Below are 16,519 nucleotides of genomic sequence, written 5' to 3'. Positions count from 1 at the left end.
TTCTATTTTCATAAGCTAACTGGTGCCCTACAGTAACCTTCAGTTTCTGGCAGCATGGGCTGGATTTGAACCAATGACCTTGAGATAAAAGGCACCAGATAATATGATTAGTCCCTTTGCTCTCACAGTTCCCTTACTTAAGCAATTAAAGTCCAAAGTGAGATGCTTTGTAAGTCCACTTCCATGTAGAGGCACAAATAAAGGATTTTTTTTTTTAAGCTGCTCCCAAGTCTTGAGCCAGAGTCTAAGAACCATAATTTGTGTACTGTTGAATGATTGGAAACGATCTCCGCCTTCCCTGAAATCGCTTCCCATCTCGTATATGTCTTACAAGTTATAGCCATAGTCTACGTTTGCCACGTTGTTTGCCTCTGCTGGTGCAAGAGTTGTGACATGGTCCTCTCCGTGTGTCTCACATTACCTGGGACAGTTACTCTGTGCATAAGAGGTTATGATCAGATGTCGAATGAACGAATGAAATGTATTTTTAATTAAGCACAGTAGCTGCCGTACTATAATAAGAAAGCCTAGGAACCTCTCTTTGGAAATGGAAATGAAAGAATTAGCTTTCAGCAGTGATTTATTCACAGATTTCGTATTTGAACACAGGGCAGAACCTAGACAGTATGCTCCATGGTACTGGGATGAAATCGGACTCTGACCAGAAAAAATCGGAAAATGGAGTAACCTTAGCACCAGAGGATACCTTGCCTTTTTTGAAGTGCTATTGCTCAGGACACTGCCCGGATGATGCTATTAATAACACATGCATGTGAGTATTTTTTGCAGTCTTCCTTGAAGTTATGAAAATAGGAGTGCATTTGGTGCTATTTTAAGAATTATTTACATTGTCTAAGTTTTTTTTTTCTTTCATTTTATATGGTATCTTTCCAAAGAGCCAAAAAGCTTCTTGTTGTATATATGGGAACATTTAGTACTGTTGCATGATTGATGGTTCTTTTCTTACAGTAACATTGTAATATCCTTTTTAAAGGAGGTAAAAGGAATCTGGTATTTGTCTAACATTTTGAGTTTATTTAATAATATTCTTACCATAAAGTTTACTGATACTTACTGTAGAAAATTTAGAGATTTCCAAAAATAGAAATTGACCCCAAATCTTATAATTCTGAATTGGCTGAAATATTTTACAGAAAGATAGGAGTTGATATTGTGATATTTAATTAATTTTATGTTACTTTCTTACAAGTGAGCTCCCAATCCAAATCTGGCTTATATGACAATTTTAATTTTCCTACTTAATTTTATGTTAACTATTCAACACATTTATATATGATCCTGTAATTCTATTCCATATTATTTGGGGACATTGAAGAATTGGCTTCCTAGCCAAAAAAATTTCCTGAACAGGGATCCCTGGGTGGCGCAGCGGTTTGGCTCCTGCCTTTGGCCCAGGGCGCGATCCTGGAGACCCCGGATCGAGTCCCACGTTGGGCTCCTGGTGCATGGAGCCTGCTTCTCCCTCTGCCTGTGTCTCTGCCTCTCTCTCTCTCTCTCTCTGTGACTATCATGAATAAATAAAAAAAAAATTTTTTTTTTAAATTTCCTGAACAACTCAGTCCCATCAGTTAATTAATTCTGTCCCTGTTATGAAGTAATAGCGTCCCACTTTGTACTTTCCTAATAATTGTATGCTCTTTGAATATCAGCAGATATAAAACAAAAAAGTGTACATGTAAAATATTGAAATTATATGACAGTTGGTCATGTTTTAGATTTGTTGTTTGTCCTCTGGTGGTGGTTGAATTTATTGTGAAAGCCGGGGTGATCTGTTAAAGGGGAGTGTTCCGCACCATGTCACCAAGTAATTTCTTGCCAAACTTCTTGTCTATAGTATGAACCTGTGATTAGTGGCTTAGTAACCCAGAATAAAACTGAATCATTAATTTTAACAAAATTTTGCCCCAGACTTAGCATTTTTTCCTTACGAAAAAATTAATAATTCTGCAAGAGTCTTTTAAGCAGAAACAATATACTTACTGATATGAATGCTAAGTAGGAGCACCAAAAAAAGTTTTTATTTTTTAAAAAGATTTTATTTATTGATTTATTTGAGAGAGAGAACATGCAAGTGGGAGGAGGGACAGAAGGGGAGGGAGAGAGAGTCTAAGTATGCTCCCCACTGAACACAGAGCCCAGTGTGGGTCTTGACCCCACGACCCCGAGATCATGACCTCCCTGAGCTGCAACCAAGAGTCAGAGGCTCAACCGACTGAACCACCCAGGCGCCTGAGAGACGCAGCCATTTTTAAGCATATTTTTAAAACATAAAATTGTTTACTCTATAAAATTTTATGAATCAATTCTCTGTGATCACATGACTGTGATTTACAAAGAGACGTAACTTAATTCGTATTTAGAGAACCCGTTTTAATAGAAATCTCTTTCAAAAAAAAAAATAGAAATCTTTTTCCACCTTGGACCTTTAGGTTTTAGTTGAGGCATGACCTCTTTCATTTGCCTGAGAACCCATAGAATTGTGCCAAAAAATAACATGTGAATGCAGTTGTAGTTCAAAAAACCAGGTACTGAAGGTCATCAGTATCCAGGCACATTCAGACTGAGATTTCATTGGTACTTTCTGATGTGAAGTTACATGTTTTGGTTTTTTGGGTCTTTTCTTTTAGAACTAATGGGCATTGCTTTGCCATCATAGAAGAAGATGACCAGGGAGAAACCACATTAGCTTCAGGGTGTATGAAATATGAAGGATCTGATTTTCAGTGCAAGGTAAGATCTAATTTGGGGCCTGTGAAATGAAGATGGGAGGGAGCCACGTAAAAAGTATTCATCTTCCCAGGAGCAGTGTACTTGATCTGCTCATCAGTGTATGTTCTTGTAAATCAGAGGTACTGGACAAAGCTTGGCCCTTACTCCAAGGTAGTAGGATTGCGGTAATTGAGGTTCCAGATTATTTGCCCTACAAAAAAAGTTTTTGATGATCCTGTTTCTAAATTGTCATGACTGCAAAAAAAATATTGTCACAGTATCACCCATGGCTCATAAAATTGACTGGGAAGACTTTAGGGTGATGGGCAATAACCTTTGTGTCACTGAGACAACTTAGAAATGTTAAGTCCTTGTAAGGAAATCTCAGTGGAGCTATTTTAATAGCAGCAGCAAAGCATCAGAGGGTTGGTCATAAAGAGTTGATGAACATCCCGATGGCTCTTGGATATAAACCTAATCCCTTCAAAATCCTGTATGGTAATTTTGCCCCAGCAATCCTTCCAATGTTTTTGAAAAACAGCTTCAGACAGAACTGTTCACAGATTCAAGGTTCGACTATTTTAGGAAGTTTATTCCCATTATTAAGAAATTCTCAGGATTGATAGAAACTTTAAAGGTTGTATGTTCCAACCTCTGCTAAAGTTTGGGATCCACACGGCCCCTCTGTACTTCCTCCCCCACATAGACACATGTTGCATCCCATCTGTTTTCTAGGTGTGACGCCTCTGGTGACAGGGACTCCTCACCTCCAAAACCACCTCCACATTTCATCTTACGAACAGCCTGACCCGATCTTTAGAAAGCTTTTCCTCCTAATGACTTACAAATCTCTTCCTGCCCCTTTGGACCACAGAGGACAAATCTAAAGCCTCTTTAATAAGACAGCCCTTTACTGTGTGAAGAAAGCTTTTTAGTGTGTTTCTGTTATCCTGCATTCCTCCCCATACCCCCTAGTGTTTGCCGGGTGAAAATGCTAGTTCACCGTCACCGCAGCTGCTCCGTGTCTGATCAGCTTTAGTTACTCTGGTTTCTCAGTGTAATACACAGAATTGAGTGTATTTTGACCAGAAGGAAAAAAAAAAGCAGAGAATAAGTAGCTCCTTTCCCTTTTTCTAAGTACAGCCAAATGTCGTGTTAGATGGTGGAATGTCATAGCGCACTCTTAACCTGTCGAGCTGCCTGTCAGCTGAAATCCCATCTTGCCCTCCCGCCAGCGCTCAACCATGTCTCTCCAATTCTTTATTGGTTCTTTAGGATTCTTGATGCAAATAGGAGGATGGGAATGGAATGAGTTCTGTTAAACAGTTGTCACATACTTGCCTATGTTAGATGTTATCATGTTAGAATTAGTCCTTGCTGTAATTTGTCAGGATTGGGAGGATGCTAATTTGATTATTTCTCCCAGTTTCATGTCATTTGACGTTTATCAACCACACATTCTGTACATTTTTTTAAACTGAAAATATTGAAGAAAGAACTCTGGTTAGAGCACCAAGCTCAGCAGTAAAACCTGCATCCTGCAAGCCCCCTAAACTAGGTGCATTGCAAATTGAATTCACTAATATAAGTTAGTTGTTAAACTTCACAAGCTGTATTCAAATCCAAATACTGCTGCTTACTAGCTGCAGAACTTTGGGGCAAGGAAATTTTCTTTTTTATTTATTTTATTTTATTTTAAGATTTTATTTATTTATTCATGAGAGATACAGAGAGAGAGGCAGAGACACAGGCAGAGGGAGAAGCAGGCTCCATGCAGGGAGCCCGATGTGGGACTCGATCCGGGGTCTCCAGGATCATGCCCTGGGCCAAAGGCAGGCGCTAAACCGCTGCGCCACCCAGAGATCCCCGAAATTTTCTTTTTTAGAGTTGTTTTCTCTTTTATAAAGAGGTTGCAAGGATCAAACGATATAACAAATATGTGAAGAGTTTAGCACACAGGGCTTAGTAAACATTAGCTTTTACCGTGTTGGTGATAAAACTGGTCTGTCCTTAAGGTGATTATGTGCATCACTAGGTTCACACAGACTGTTACACAAGAGTCATATAGGCACGTGAATAGTTTAGGGGAATTGCTTTTCAGAGCCTGAGTCCTGTCGCTTACTCTTGGGCCACCTGAGAACAGGGCTCCCCAGGCAGCTTCTGTTCCCTTCTCCCTTAGCACAGTCGCCCTTCTCCTGGTTTACAGATCAAAGGCCTGGGACCGAAAACCTTATTTCCAAACAGTGTTGTAATTCAAATCTAAGTCCCTAAGCTCACATAACTTGGACAAGTCATACAAGTGGACATGAGTGGAGGATGGACGTGAGGGGTGCAGGGACAGGAAGGATCCTTCCCTCAGCTTGGTCATCTGCTCTTTGCCTACCCAGACCTGTAGTTAACCTATCTAAGAATGGTGAGAGCTGAGGCTCATGTTGCTGTTCTTGGTGAAGCCACATGGACTCTTCCAGGAGTTCATAAGCATTTGGGGCTTATTCTAAAATCCCCACTAGGATCATGTCACATTCACTAGAGGAGGAATAATTAATTATTGAATATTTACTGTTTGCATGTAATAAGCTAGATATTTGGGACATGCTACCTCATTTTCTCCCAGTTACTCTATAAGGCAGGGATTTTTGTCCTTCATTTTGCAGCACATGAAAGGAAAGCCCAGAGAGAAGTTCATTGTTCACAAAATTAGTGGCGAAGCTAGGATTTAATAGGCTTTTTGATTCCAGAGCCCTTGCTTTTTCTGTAAAACCACGCTGCCTCCGAACTATAGTTGGGAAAGTGCTTTATCTTTTAAAAAAAGAAATAGTGTCCCATTTAGCTCTTCAGTGTCCAACACTGGCCCTTCCTGAACTCTTCCCGTCGCACCTGCCTTCCAGCCTCTCCCAGGTGCTCTTCTCTTGCTGGGGTCTGATCACCCGGCCTCGGCTTCAAGGGCAGGCACTCGTGCAGAATACAGAAGCCCTGGAGGATCTCTTCCTGCATCTGCGAGAGCGGCTCCCACCACATGGTGCTGATCTTTGTCCTCTGTCACCTGCTGTTTTGTCAGTAACACGTCCATTGCTTGGTGGCCTTTCTTCTAGCACTGCCAGATAAACTCTTTCTTGGTTTTTCTTTACATTTTCTCTTTTGCAGGACTAAACTCATTTGGATCGTTAGCCCTCCTGGAGCTGTTCTTGGATGCTTCATAGTCCCTGTATTCATCTTCGGTTATAGACTTCATTCTATCCTTCTTCCTGTAAATGTTCTCTGTCTGGGATTATTTGAGAGTCATCTGTGTAACTCCTAACAGATCTTTCCTTCCTTTCTTTTTTTTTATGATCAATTAAAAGTAAAAATTGTTTTAATGTTAAAAATTCCATTAAAGTGTAAACTTGGTGCTTTTAGAAGTTTCCAAATCTTCTTAACCCATCTTCCCTGTTGGAATCTCAAGTCATGGACTCCTATTTACCTTTTTAAAGTTACGCTTCATCATACTGAAATTTTTCCTTTCTGGCCATCTGATATTTAAGAATAACATGGCCAATTTCTGCTTATATTGTTGCTACTTTTATAATGACAAGCAGTTCCTTTCTGTTACTATTTTGGTCCAGAATGGCAGTTTTCCCAGGCAGTGCTTAAATGTCAGCATTCAAGTTAATAACTTGTCCAGTACTGTACCAGTCAAGTAAAACTTCACACATAATTGTTGATGTCTGTTCTCATGACTAGTCTTTTCCTGTGCTCATTTTCTGACCTATTGGGGGTGCATCTCATATCTGGTGGGTGGACTCTATGAAACTCAGGAATATGGCTTCTATATTTTGTCTTTGTTCTCTCCATATCTGCTTTAACTGGCTTCTACATGAGGCTCATTAGTTTCAGCGTAGTTGTTTTAAGAAGACTGCAATATCTTCTCTCCCTACTTGACTGCCTTTCCTGGCATCTCCTTTCTTTAAACTGGGACACCCTCCACTTAAGTAGTCTCAGTACTGCCGTGAGATCCTGTGTGCTCTCCTTGTTTGTCATTGTGATTAAACGTCTTACCCGTGTTTTTAAGGAAAAGATCCCATGACTTACATTTTTACTAAAAACAAATGAATAGTAATATATTAAAATATGCCAAAGTCTTGGTGAAAAATACTTTTGAACTTTTGTTTGTAATTTAGTTATAGTCCAGTGTTCCAACACACCATCCACATACATGTTTTCCTTAAGAAAAATCATTTCACAGTCTTCACTGAGCACAAATTCTAATTTTTCAATTTTTTTATACATAAAATTTGGAGGTCCTATTCTCTCAACTGAATTAAAATTGTATTTGTGAATTTTTTTAAAAACTCATTATCAACTTAAAATATCAAGCCATTTTTAATTTTACCAATACTCTTCCTCTAGGATTCACCAAAAGCCCAGCTACGCCGGACGATAGAATGTTGTCGGACCAATTTATGTAACCAGTATTTACAACCTACACTGCCCCCTGTTGTTATAGGTAGGTTAGCCGAGAAGAATGTGATCATGATTTTCAGTGAAATATTTTCTCTGGTTTTAATAACAAGCAGGGTTTTTAGAATTTAATACTAAAAATTCTTTTTCCCTTTTAACATGTAAAAGAAAGATAATATGTATACTTCATTGTTTACTTCCCTTGTCAGGTCCATTTTTTGATGGCAGCATTCGATGGCTGGTCGTGCTCATTTCTATGGCTGTTTGCATAATTGCTATGATCATCTTCTCCAGCTGCTTTTGTTACAAGTAAGATAATTATTTTGATAAAAAAAGATAATTATTTTGATACAAAATATTTTGTTGAATATTAGATATGAGCAGTTGTTCTTTAAAAGCCAGTATGCAGCAATTACTGACCGCTGAATGCAATTCAGACACCATTAACTTGTATTCTCTGGTTCTGTCTCCTTTAACTAACTAGATTATAATCTTTTTTTTTTAAGATTGTATTTATTTAAGAGAGAGAGAGCACAAGCGGAAGGGAGGGGCAGAGGAAGAAAGGGAAATAGACTCCCCACTGAGCAGGGAGCCTGACATAAGGCTCTATCCTAGGACCAGGGATCATGACCTGAGCAAGAGGCAGACACTTAACCACTGAGCCACCCAGGTGCCCCTAGATTATATTTTTCTTAATGGAAAAGAGGACCTTCCTACTAATCAGTTAATTGAACCCAACTCTATACTTCTTGTTTTTGTTCATGAGTATTTCTGATTTTTCTTATTTATAGTATATTGAACTTCTTATATCTGAATATTGAACATCTGTCCCAAGAAGCCAACTACATTATCATTCTTTAGTTATTTGGGGCTTCAGAACTGTTTGTGTTTTATCATAATTTCAGAAGACATTTGCCAAAAGAAAACAATTAGAGAAGGGGGTAAACTTCAGTAATAAAGCATTGTCTTAATGGCGTACGAATAGACTGAGAGATCAGTAAAACAGGTTACTAGACCCATAAATAGATCCAAGTATATAAAGAAATTTAGGGGACGCCTGGGTGGCTCAGCGGTTGAATGTCTGCCTTTGGCTTGGGGCGTGAGCCCGGAGTCCTGGGATCCAGTCCTGCATCGGACTCCCTGCAGGGATCCTGGTTCTCCCTCTGCCTGTGTCTCTGCCTCTCTCTCTCTGTGTCTCTCATGAGTAAATTAAAAAAAAAAAATCTTAAAAAAAAAAGAAATTTAGTATATGGAAAGGTAATATTTCAGATCACTGGGGAAAAGATGGATGATTCGATAAATGGATTTGGTAGTAGATAACTATATAGAAAAAGTAAAGTTTTCTTTAAAAAAAAAATGAAGTTTCATCAGTTACCTACATTGTAATACATTTTACCTATATTGGAGCTTGTCACGTAAAATGAAGTGATTAAAGCACTGGAACAAACCATGGAAGATTTTTTTTAAAAAAATCCCTGGGTGTGAAAAAAAAAAAAAATCCCTGGGTGTGGAAGCCCTTTCTGAGTCTGACACAAAACTGGGAAGCAAAAAAAAAAAAAAAAAAAAAAAAGTCACGCCCAAGAAAACAAAACAAAACAAAAAAATAAAATAAAATAAAATAAAATAAAATAATTGTGTCAGCTACATAGAAATAAAACTTTACCACGTAGCAGAAACCACCATAACAGAATACAACCAGTGAAAAGTATCAGCATCTTGTATTAGAGAAAGCTGATTTCTCAAATATGGAGAGCTTTTTTAAATCAAGAAGAAAAAGACCTAGGAGTTTAGTGGGAAAATAGTCCCGCTCCCCCCAAAAATGAACACATACTTACCTAAAAGGAAATACAACTCTTGAAAGAAAATTTATAAGATGACTCAAGAATACTCACAATATGGAAAATATAAATTAAAACATATTGAAATGTTTTTCACTTGTTAAACTGGCAAAGGTTCTTAGATAAAGAGGCAGATTGTGCATACTTACTTTTGCTGCCTCCAGTAAAAACGCAGTAAGGAGTTTTTAACTTTTTTGTCCAACTAGGACAAGGACAACAGGAGATAACAGCAAAAAACTTTGGAACTTGTGAAGCTTTTGGATGAGTAGCAAGTGACTTTGCAGACCTAGAAATTCAGACTCCTAGGCTGAATTTTGAGAAAGTAAAAAAGCAACCAGTATATATCATAGAATTCTCCAAGAAGCTCAAGAATTGGCAGTACCAGTTATCTCTGGAAGTAGAGTTGAGAGTGGCAGTAAAACCAAGAGGTTGCTTGAAAGTCTGCAGTTAGAAAGTCGGATGCTGTGTTAGTTATGCAATGCTGCATTAAGAAATCATTCCCAAACATAGTGGCTGAAAACAGCAATTATCATCTCTCACTGTGGGTCAGAAATTCAGGAGTGACTGATGTGGTGTCAGAACCTTTCCTAACATCCAGCCAGACATAGCAGAGGCTGTGCTCGCCTGCAGGCTTGGCTGGAGCTCGTAGCTCACCTTCCCAGATAAAGGTCGCTCACTTCTGAGGCTCACAAGTTGGTGGGAAACCGTAGTTCTGTGATGTGAGCCTCTGCAGAGCTGCCTGAGTGACAGTCCTTGCAGCATGAAGCCTGGCTTTTTCCTCCTAGATTGAGTGATCCAAGAGATCAAGGTGGAGACTGCAAAGCAATTTACGATCTAGACTCAAAGGTCCCCAATTGCTCCTGCCTCATTCTCCTGGTCACGCAGGTCAGCCCTACCATATGATGGAAGGGAACCAAATAAAGACGTGCATATCAGGAGGCGAGGTTCATTATAAGGCCAGTACCACAGAGGCTGAGATTCCTTACTCCTTTTCTTCTGTACCATCTCTCTGACAGAAGCCTAGAAGTGTATCTTCTGGAAAGAACAAAGATTCTTAGGGTGTGGTATTACAGTGAAAACATGGAGGTCAAACGACCATCTGCATACCGATCGGTGGGCCCCTCAACTATCCTAGAACCCCGCCAGCTGGGCTTGTTCAAAATACAGATAGGAAGAATCTTCCAGGGGAATCCATCTAGCCCAAGAGAAGAGACCTAGACATACTGGCCCCAGTGTGCGCAGTAGGATGGCCCAGGCAGTTATCTTACGGTGAAGCCTACAATCAGTAAACCCTACTCACATACTAATAGTGCCGGTCAGGCAGTGAAGGATACTAATCCCTGAAAATTAGGAGACAAATGAAGTGAGCTTTATGATGGCCCACCTTATGCCTGGAGAGAGTTTCTAGCTGTAGGACACAGGAGGAACTCAGGTGTAGCCCACAGGACTCTGACTCCAAGAGATGTGGTTGAGTCTGGGCGGGAATAGCAGCCGTAGTTCACAGGACAGGGGTACTGGAGAGGAAAGTGCTTCACGGGAAGGAGGGCTGGGTACCTGCAGAAGGTTCCTATCTATCAAGCTGAATCTTAATCAGCACATACAAGTGAGGAAGCTACCCAAGGCTGGGAAAGGGTGCCTGAAGAGATTGGAGAAAACAGTGTTTGATGCTCACGCAAGCCTGGGAATAGTGTCTGTTCCCACCAGCTGTGGGACTTGAAAACCTCGTAATTCACAGGGCTTTGGTGAGAGTACTCAGAAGGGTCTTGCTTCAGTCTGGGGAATAATTAGCCCTAGGCTAAACAGGACACTGGTCCCACCTTAGAAGGACTGTCCTGTTTCCAGATAGCTGCGTCCTACAACAAAATTCAAGAATATTTAGAGAAATACAAAAATACTCAGCACCCAACAAGGTAAAATTCACAATGTCTGCCATCCAATCAAAAACCACCAGGCAGGCATGCAAAAATACAGCCAAAAGAATCAATAATGAGGAATCAAAAACACCAACCCAGAATTGATCTAGAATTTAGAATTAGCTGACGGGGCATTAAAATAATTCTTTAACTGTATTTTATATGTTCAAAAAGTGAAACAGAAAAAAAAAAGTGAAACAGAGACATGGAAGATACAAAAAAGACCCAAATCAAACTCCAGGCAATGAAATCTGTATTATTTGAGATGAAATGTAAACTGGATAAGATTAATGGCAGTTCGATACTGTAGAGGAAAATAGGAGGAGGAGTGAAGACATTGCAATAGACACTAAATAAACTAAGCCATTGAAAATAAATGAGTTGAGTACCAGTGAGCTGTGGGACTTCAAGCCTGGGATGTGTGTGTGTGTGTGTGTGTGTGTGTGTTGAATAGTATAGGGTTTGGGGACCCCAACCCCTGTGCCGTCAAAAAATCTGTGTAGAACTGACTCCCTAAAAACTTAACCTATGAATAGCCTACCATTGATTGGAAGCCTTGTCAATAATATAAACACTTGATTAACACATATTTTTTATGTGGTGTGTACTGTACGCTGTATTCTTACAATAGACTAAGCTCTTAGAGAAAAGAAAATATATTAAAATCATGAGGAAAAGAAAATACATTTATGGTATTATGCTGTATTGAAAAAATCTGCATATAAATAGACTTGTGTGGTTCAAACCCATGTTGTTTAAGGGTCAGCCCTATATATATAATTGGAGTTCCCAAAGGAGAGGAGAGAGAGCAAAATATTTTTTTAAATAATGACCAAATTTTTTTCCTGATTTAATTGAACTGTAAACCCATAGAACCAAAGTACAAGAAACACAAACAAAATGACGCCAAGGTCCATCATTATCAGATTGCTCAAAACCAGTGATAAAGAAAAATATCTTAAATGTGGCCAGAGAAGAAAGGCAGATTAAGTATAGAGGAAGAGAGGTAAAGATGATAGCCAACTTTTCAGGAAAAACCATGCTTAGAGCAGAGCAGCATGTTAAAGTATTCAAGGAAGAGGACTTCTGGGGGGCTCAGTCGGCTAAGGGACTGACTCTTGATTTGGTTCAGGTCATGATCTCGGGGTCCTGGGATCGAGCTTCCCGGCAGGCTCCGTGCTGGGGGCAGGGAGGGGGTAGGGTGGAGGGTGGTGGTGGTGGTCATGATTCTCTCACCCTCTGCTCCTCCCCCCACTCGCTCTCTCAGATAAATAAATAATTTTTTTTATTATTTAAATAAAGTACTCCGGGGGCGGGGGGGATCCTTGGGTGGCTCAGCGGTTTAGCACCTGCCTTCAGCCCAGGGTGTGATCCTGGAGTCCTGGAATCGAGTCCCACATCGGGCTTCCTGCATGGAGCCTGCTTCTCCCTCTGCCTCTCTCTCTCTGTCTCTCTGTGTCTCTATGAATAAATAAATAAAATATTTTTAAAAATTAAAAATAAAAAAAATAAATTACTCCAGGAAAGAAAGTCATGAACCTAGAATTCTCTATGCAGAGCAAATAATTTTCAAAAATGAAGAACTAAAGACTTTCACACATACAGAAGCTTGAAAGACCTACCTCATCAGCAGCAGATCTGCACCACAAAGTATGTTTAAGGACACTCTTCAGGTAGAGAGAAAATTATGCCAGGTGGAAGCACGAAGTCACACAAAAGTGTGAAGAGCACTGGCAGCGGAGGTCAAGGTGTTAACCCTGACACAAGCTAACAGTGAGGAAGGATTAACAAAAAGGACCGGGGTGGGCAGCCCTGGTGGCTCAGTGGTTTGATGCCTGCCTTCGGCCCTTGGCATGATCCTGGAGACCCGGATTGAGTCCCACGTCAGGCTACCTGCATGGAGCCTGCTTCTCCCTCTGCCTGTGTCTCTGCCTCTCTCTCTCTCTCTCTCTCTGTATGTGTCTCTCATGAATAAATAAACACAATCTGTTTAAAAAAAAAAACACACAGAGATACTGCCAACTGTTCATTTCATTTTAAACTAAAATTACAGAGAACCACATGACTGCCAATTTATTTAGCTTTTGAATTTTATGTACTAGTTTTATTGACTTAAAGACTCAGTTGATCAGCTTTACAAAATTAGCAATTTGGACTATTTTAGAACTTGACTTTAAAGTTCTACAGCAGCTACTATCTACAGCAACCCTAAAAGGGTAAGATGAATGTTAAAGAGGGATATATCTTTCGACTTGGTAGGGTTAGTCTCTTTTATGTATCTCATTAATATTTTGTTTTACTTTTATTCTGATGACTGTTTTCTTCTAGTCTGGATAAATTTGCAAATTTATTCTTCTTGAATCTGATTTATATTCATGATAACATGGCCCTCAACATCAGTACCTTCTCCAAAACCTCCTCTCTGGCCTCCCTTCACTCTAGATTAGTGATCAATTCTGTACCTTTTTCCCGGTTCCCGGTACTTTCCTCTGACATGGAATTTCTGAACTCTTTTGTAAGTGATTTCTTTGGCATTTAAAAAAAATCGTTAGATCGCATGATCTACGCACCCCCCTCCCAAGCATTTACCACTTTTATCTTAGTTAATTTACATTTGTAGTCATTTGTTGACTTACTCATAATGATTTGCCTAAAAGTCTGTCTCTCCCATTGGACAGGAATCTCAATGGTAGCAGAGATTACTTGTCCATTAATATTGATGATGGCCAGCTGATAAATTACCACTGTTCTCTTGAATTAGGATAAACATTGTGAATTGGTGCGTCCCTCAGGCTTGGCGTACAGATACTCATTAAATTTTGTTGTTGTTTACCAACCTCCCCTTGGCCCAGAATATCTGCTTGCGAAACAGAATCACAGATTGATTTACCAGACATAAAACTTACTTCTGGATTTTTTTAATTGGTCCATCATCCCACTGTTAGGGGACTCCCAGTCCCACAGTAGTTAAATATAAGAAATAGATGATTTTGGGATCCCTGGGTGGCGCAGCGGTTTAGCGCCTGCCTTTGGCCCAGGGCGCGATCCTGGAGACCCGGGATCGAATCCCATGTCGGGCTCCCGGTGCGTGGAGCCTGCTTCTCCCTCTGCCTGTGTCTCTGCTCCTCTCTCTCTCTCTCTCTGTGTGACTATCATAAATAAATAAAAAAATTAAAAAAAAAAAAAGAAATAGATGATTTTAAAATTAAAGCAATAGTAGCAAAAAATGTTGCCAAATAATGATTCATTTGATAACAAAGATAAACTTTTATTGTACATCTTTTAAAAAGATCTGCCAGTTAGCTTTAAAGAGATTGAAAACAGGGACTCCCGGTGTCTCAGTGGTTGAGCGCCTGCCTTTGGCCTGGAGGGTGATCCTGGAGACCCGGGATCGAGTCCCATGTCGGGCTCCCTTCATGGATCCTGCTTCTCCCTCTGCCTGTGTCTCTGCCTCTCTGTCTCTGTGTGTGTGTCTCATGAATAAATAAATAAAATCTTTAAAAAAAGAGATTGAAAATAAAAAATGTATTTTATATTCATATTTATTTTTGGCATTTTCATCACTATCCATTTTTCCCAAGTTTTCATTCTTTATATTCCTTCTGCCTGAGAACTTCCTTTCACTCAATTTCTTGGAGTACAGGCTTACCAGCTATAAGTTTTCTCAGCTTTAGTTTGTTTGAAAACCTTTGCCTTCATTTTCCAAAGGTATTTTCACTAGATATGGAATTCTGGGTTGACTTTTTTTCTTTAGAAATGTCACTTCAGGGATCCCTGGGTGGCGCAGCGGTTTAGCGCCTGCCTTTGGCCCAGGGCGCAATCCTGGAGACCCGGGATCGAATCCCACGTGGGGCTCCCGGTGCATGGAGCCTGCTTCTCTCTCTGCCTATGTCTCTGCCTCTCTCTCTCTCTCTCTCTCTCTCTCTCTCTCTGACTATCATAAATAAATAAAAATTGAAAAAAAAGAAATGTCACTTCATTGTCTTTTGATTTGCACAACCTTTTTCATCGGTGAATCTTTCCCTAGTGGGGACAAGGGAAATGTTTCCTACACATGACCCAGAGGCACAGAGATCTGCTTCTGCTTTTTAACTCAGAAGTAATGGATCTTTGCCCATGGCCTGGAGGGTGAGAGGGTTTGTAGGAAAGAAAAAGATCATGACATACAGTGAAATCCATGTGTGGATAGAGTTTGCATAGTCAGAATAATGCAGACTCTAAATATTGCTCTAAACAAATACCTTGTTAAGAGGACGTGAAGACAGAGTATTTCTGTTTGGGGAAGGGACAGGGATATTAAATGATGAGTTAAAATTGATATCTTCCATGATGTGAAGGCAATAGTTAAAGCTTAAGATTGAAAACCTGAAAATGTCAACCTAAGCACGTTATTTAGAAATAATGAGGTTATCAGCTGGGGCGCCTGGCTGGCTCAGTGAGAAGAACACGCGACTCTTGATCTCTGCGTTGTGAGTTCGAGCCCCACGTTGGGCATAGAAATTACTTAAAAAATAAAATCTTCAAAGGAACAAGGAAACTTGTTTAACAGCGTTAAATCAGATTACAGGGGTTGAAAGTGTTCAATTCTAAGAAATGCAAAATAGATAAGGAGGAGAGGTGGGACCTGCTGTTTTGTTACTAAGCCACGAGGAACATTATACTTTTTGAAAAAAGAATATAGAGCTTGGATAAAATTAAAAACAAAGTTCTAAAAGTGTTATAACACAAGGGTGTGGGTGAGAGTGTGGGGAAGATGGGCTGACCTACAATGGTGGAGGGTTTGTGAGTGGTATAACCTTTAAGGAGATCAGCAGAACATTACATCAAAATTCCAAATTCAATTCTAACTTCTAGCAATTTGTATACAGATATGCCAGAAACTGTTTTCATCAGCCTTGTATGAAGTAAGACTAGAAACAATGTAAACGTTACTGGTGAAGGAATAGTTAACGGCCATACAATGGAATACAGTTCAGCCATGAAAGGAAAAAGGAGGCTTTTTATGGACTATTGTGGAATAACCACCCAGATGTATTGCTAAGTGAAAAGCAAGATGCAGGACAGTGTGTATGGTTTACTACTATTTCTGGAAGGGGGGGAAGAAAAAAGCAGAGGAGGTGAACAACAATGTATATATTTTAATCTAAATAGACATAAATGCTTTCCTGAAGGTTACTAGAGAGAATTCCAGTTCTCCTTGTTGGTGTAGGGATGGGGCAGGAGGAAATATTTCACTGCACATCCTTTTGTGCCTTTTGAATTTTAAACCATTTGAGTCAATTACCCATATAAAGTTTTAAAAGTAAAATTCAAAAATAGATAAGTATATTGGGCTGTCCACAGAGAAAACAAATCTGACTTGATGTTTTCTATAATTTCCATCCTTTACTCTAAATGCCAAATGGATTAAAGGGCTAAACGAGAGAATCAAAATTTTAACACCTTTAAAATGTGCTAATGACATTAGGTTTGAGAGGACAGTCTTCAAGCACAAAAGTATGTGTCAAAAAGGGAGGACATTGATGTTTAATTTGACAACATTAAAATTAAAAACTGATGTGTAAAACACTGTAACTGGAACAACAGGATACTGACAGATGG

General features: G+C 39.6%; 1 protein-coding gene across 3 annotated transcripts in view; it reads left to right on the top strand.

The window, feature by feature from the left end:
• The window catches only part of BMPR1A (bone morphogenetic protein receptor type 1A), a 141,371-nt gene that overhangs the window by 110,351 nt on the left and 14,501 nt on the right, over positions 1 to 16,519 (top strand). For all 3 annotated transcript variants that reach the window (XM_055325028.1, XM_055325029.1, XM_055325030.1), the window contains 4 exons: positions 610 to 772; positions 2,649 to 2,751; positions 7,117 to 7,213; positions 7,377 to 7,476. In XM_055325028.1, coding sequence (XP_055181003.1) covers positions 610 to 772; positions 2,649 to 2,751; positions 7,117 to 7,213; positions 7,377 to 7,476 — 463 coding nt within the window. The remainder of the gene's footprint in view (positions 1 to 609; positions 773 to 2,648; positions 2,752 to 7,116; positions 7,214 to 7,376; positions 7,477 to 16,519) is intronic.

Source organism: Nyctereutes procyonoides, unplaced genomic scaffold, assembly GCF_905146905.1.
Source record: "Nyctereutes procyonoides isolate TBG_1078 unplaced genomic scaffold, NYPRO_anot_genome, whole genome shotgun sequence".
Lineage (NCBI taxonomy): Eukaryota > Metazoa > Chordata > Mammalia > Carnivora > Canidae > Nyctereutes > Nyctereutes procyonoides.
The sequence above is the reverse complement of the archived record's forward strand: the minus strand, read 5'-3'. Positions and strand labels throughout refer to the sequence as shown.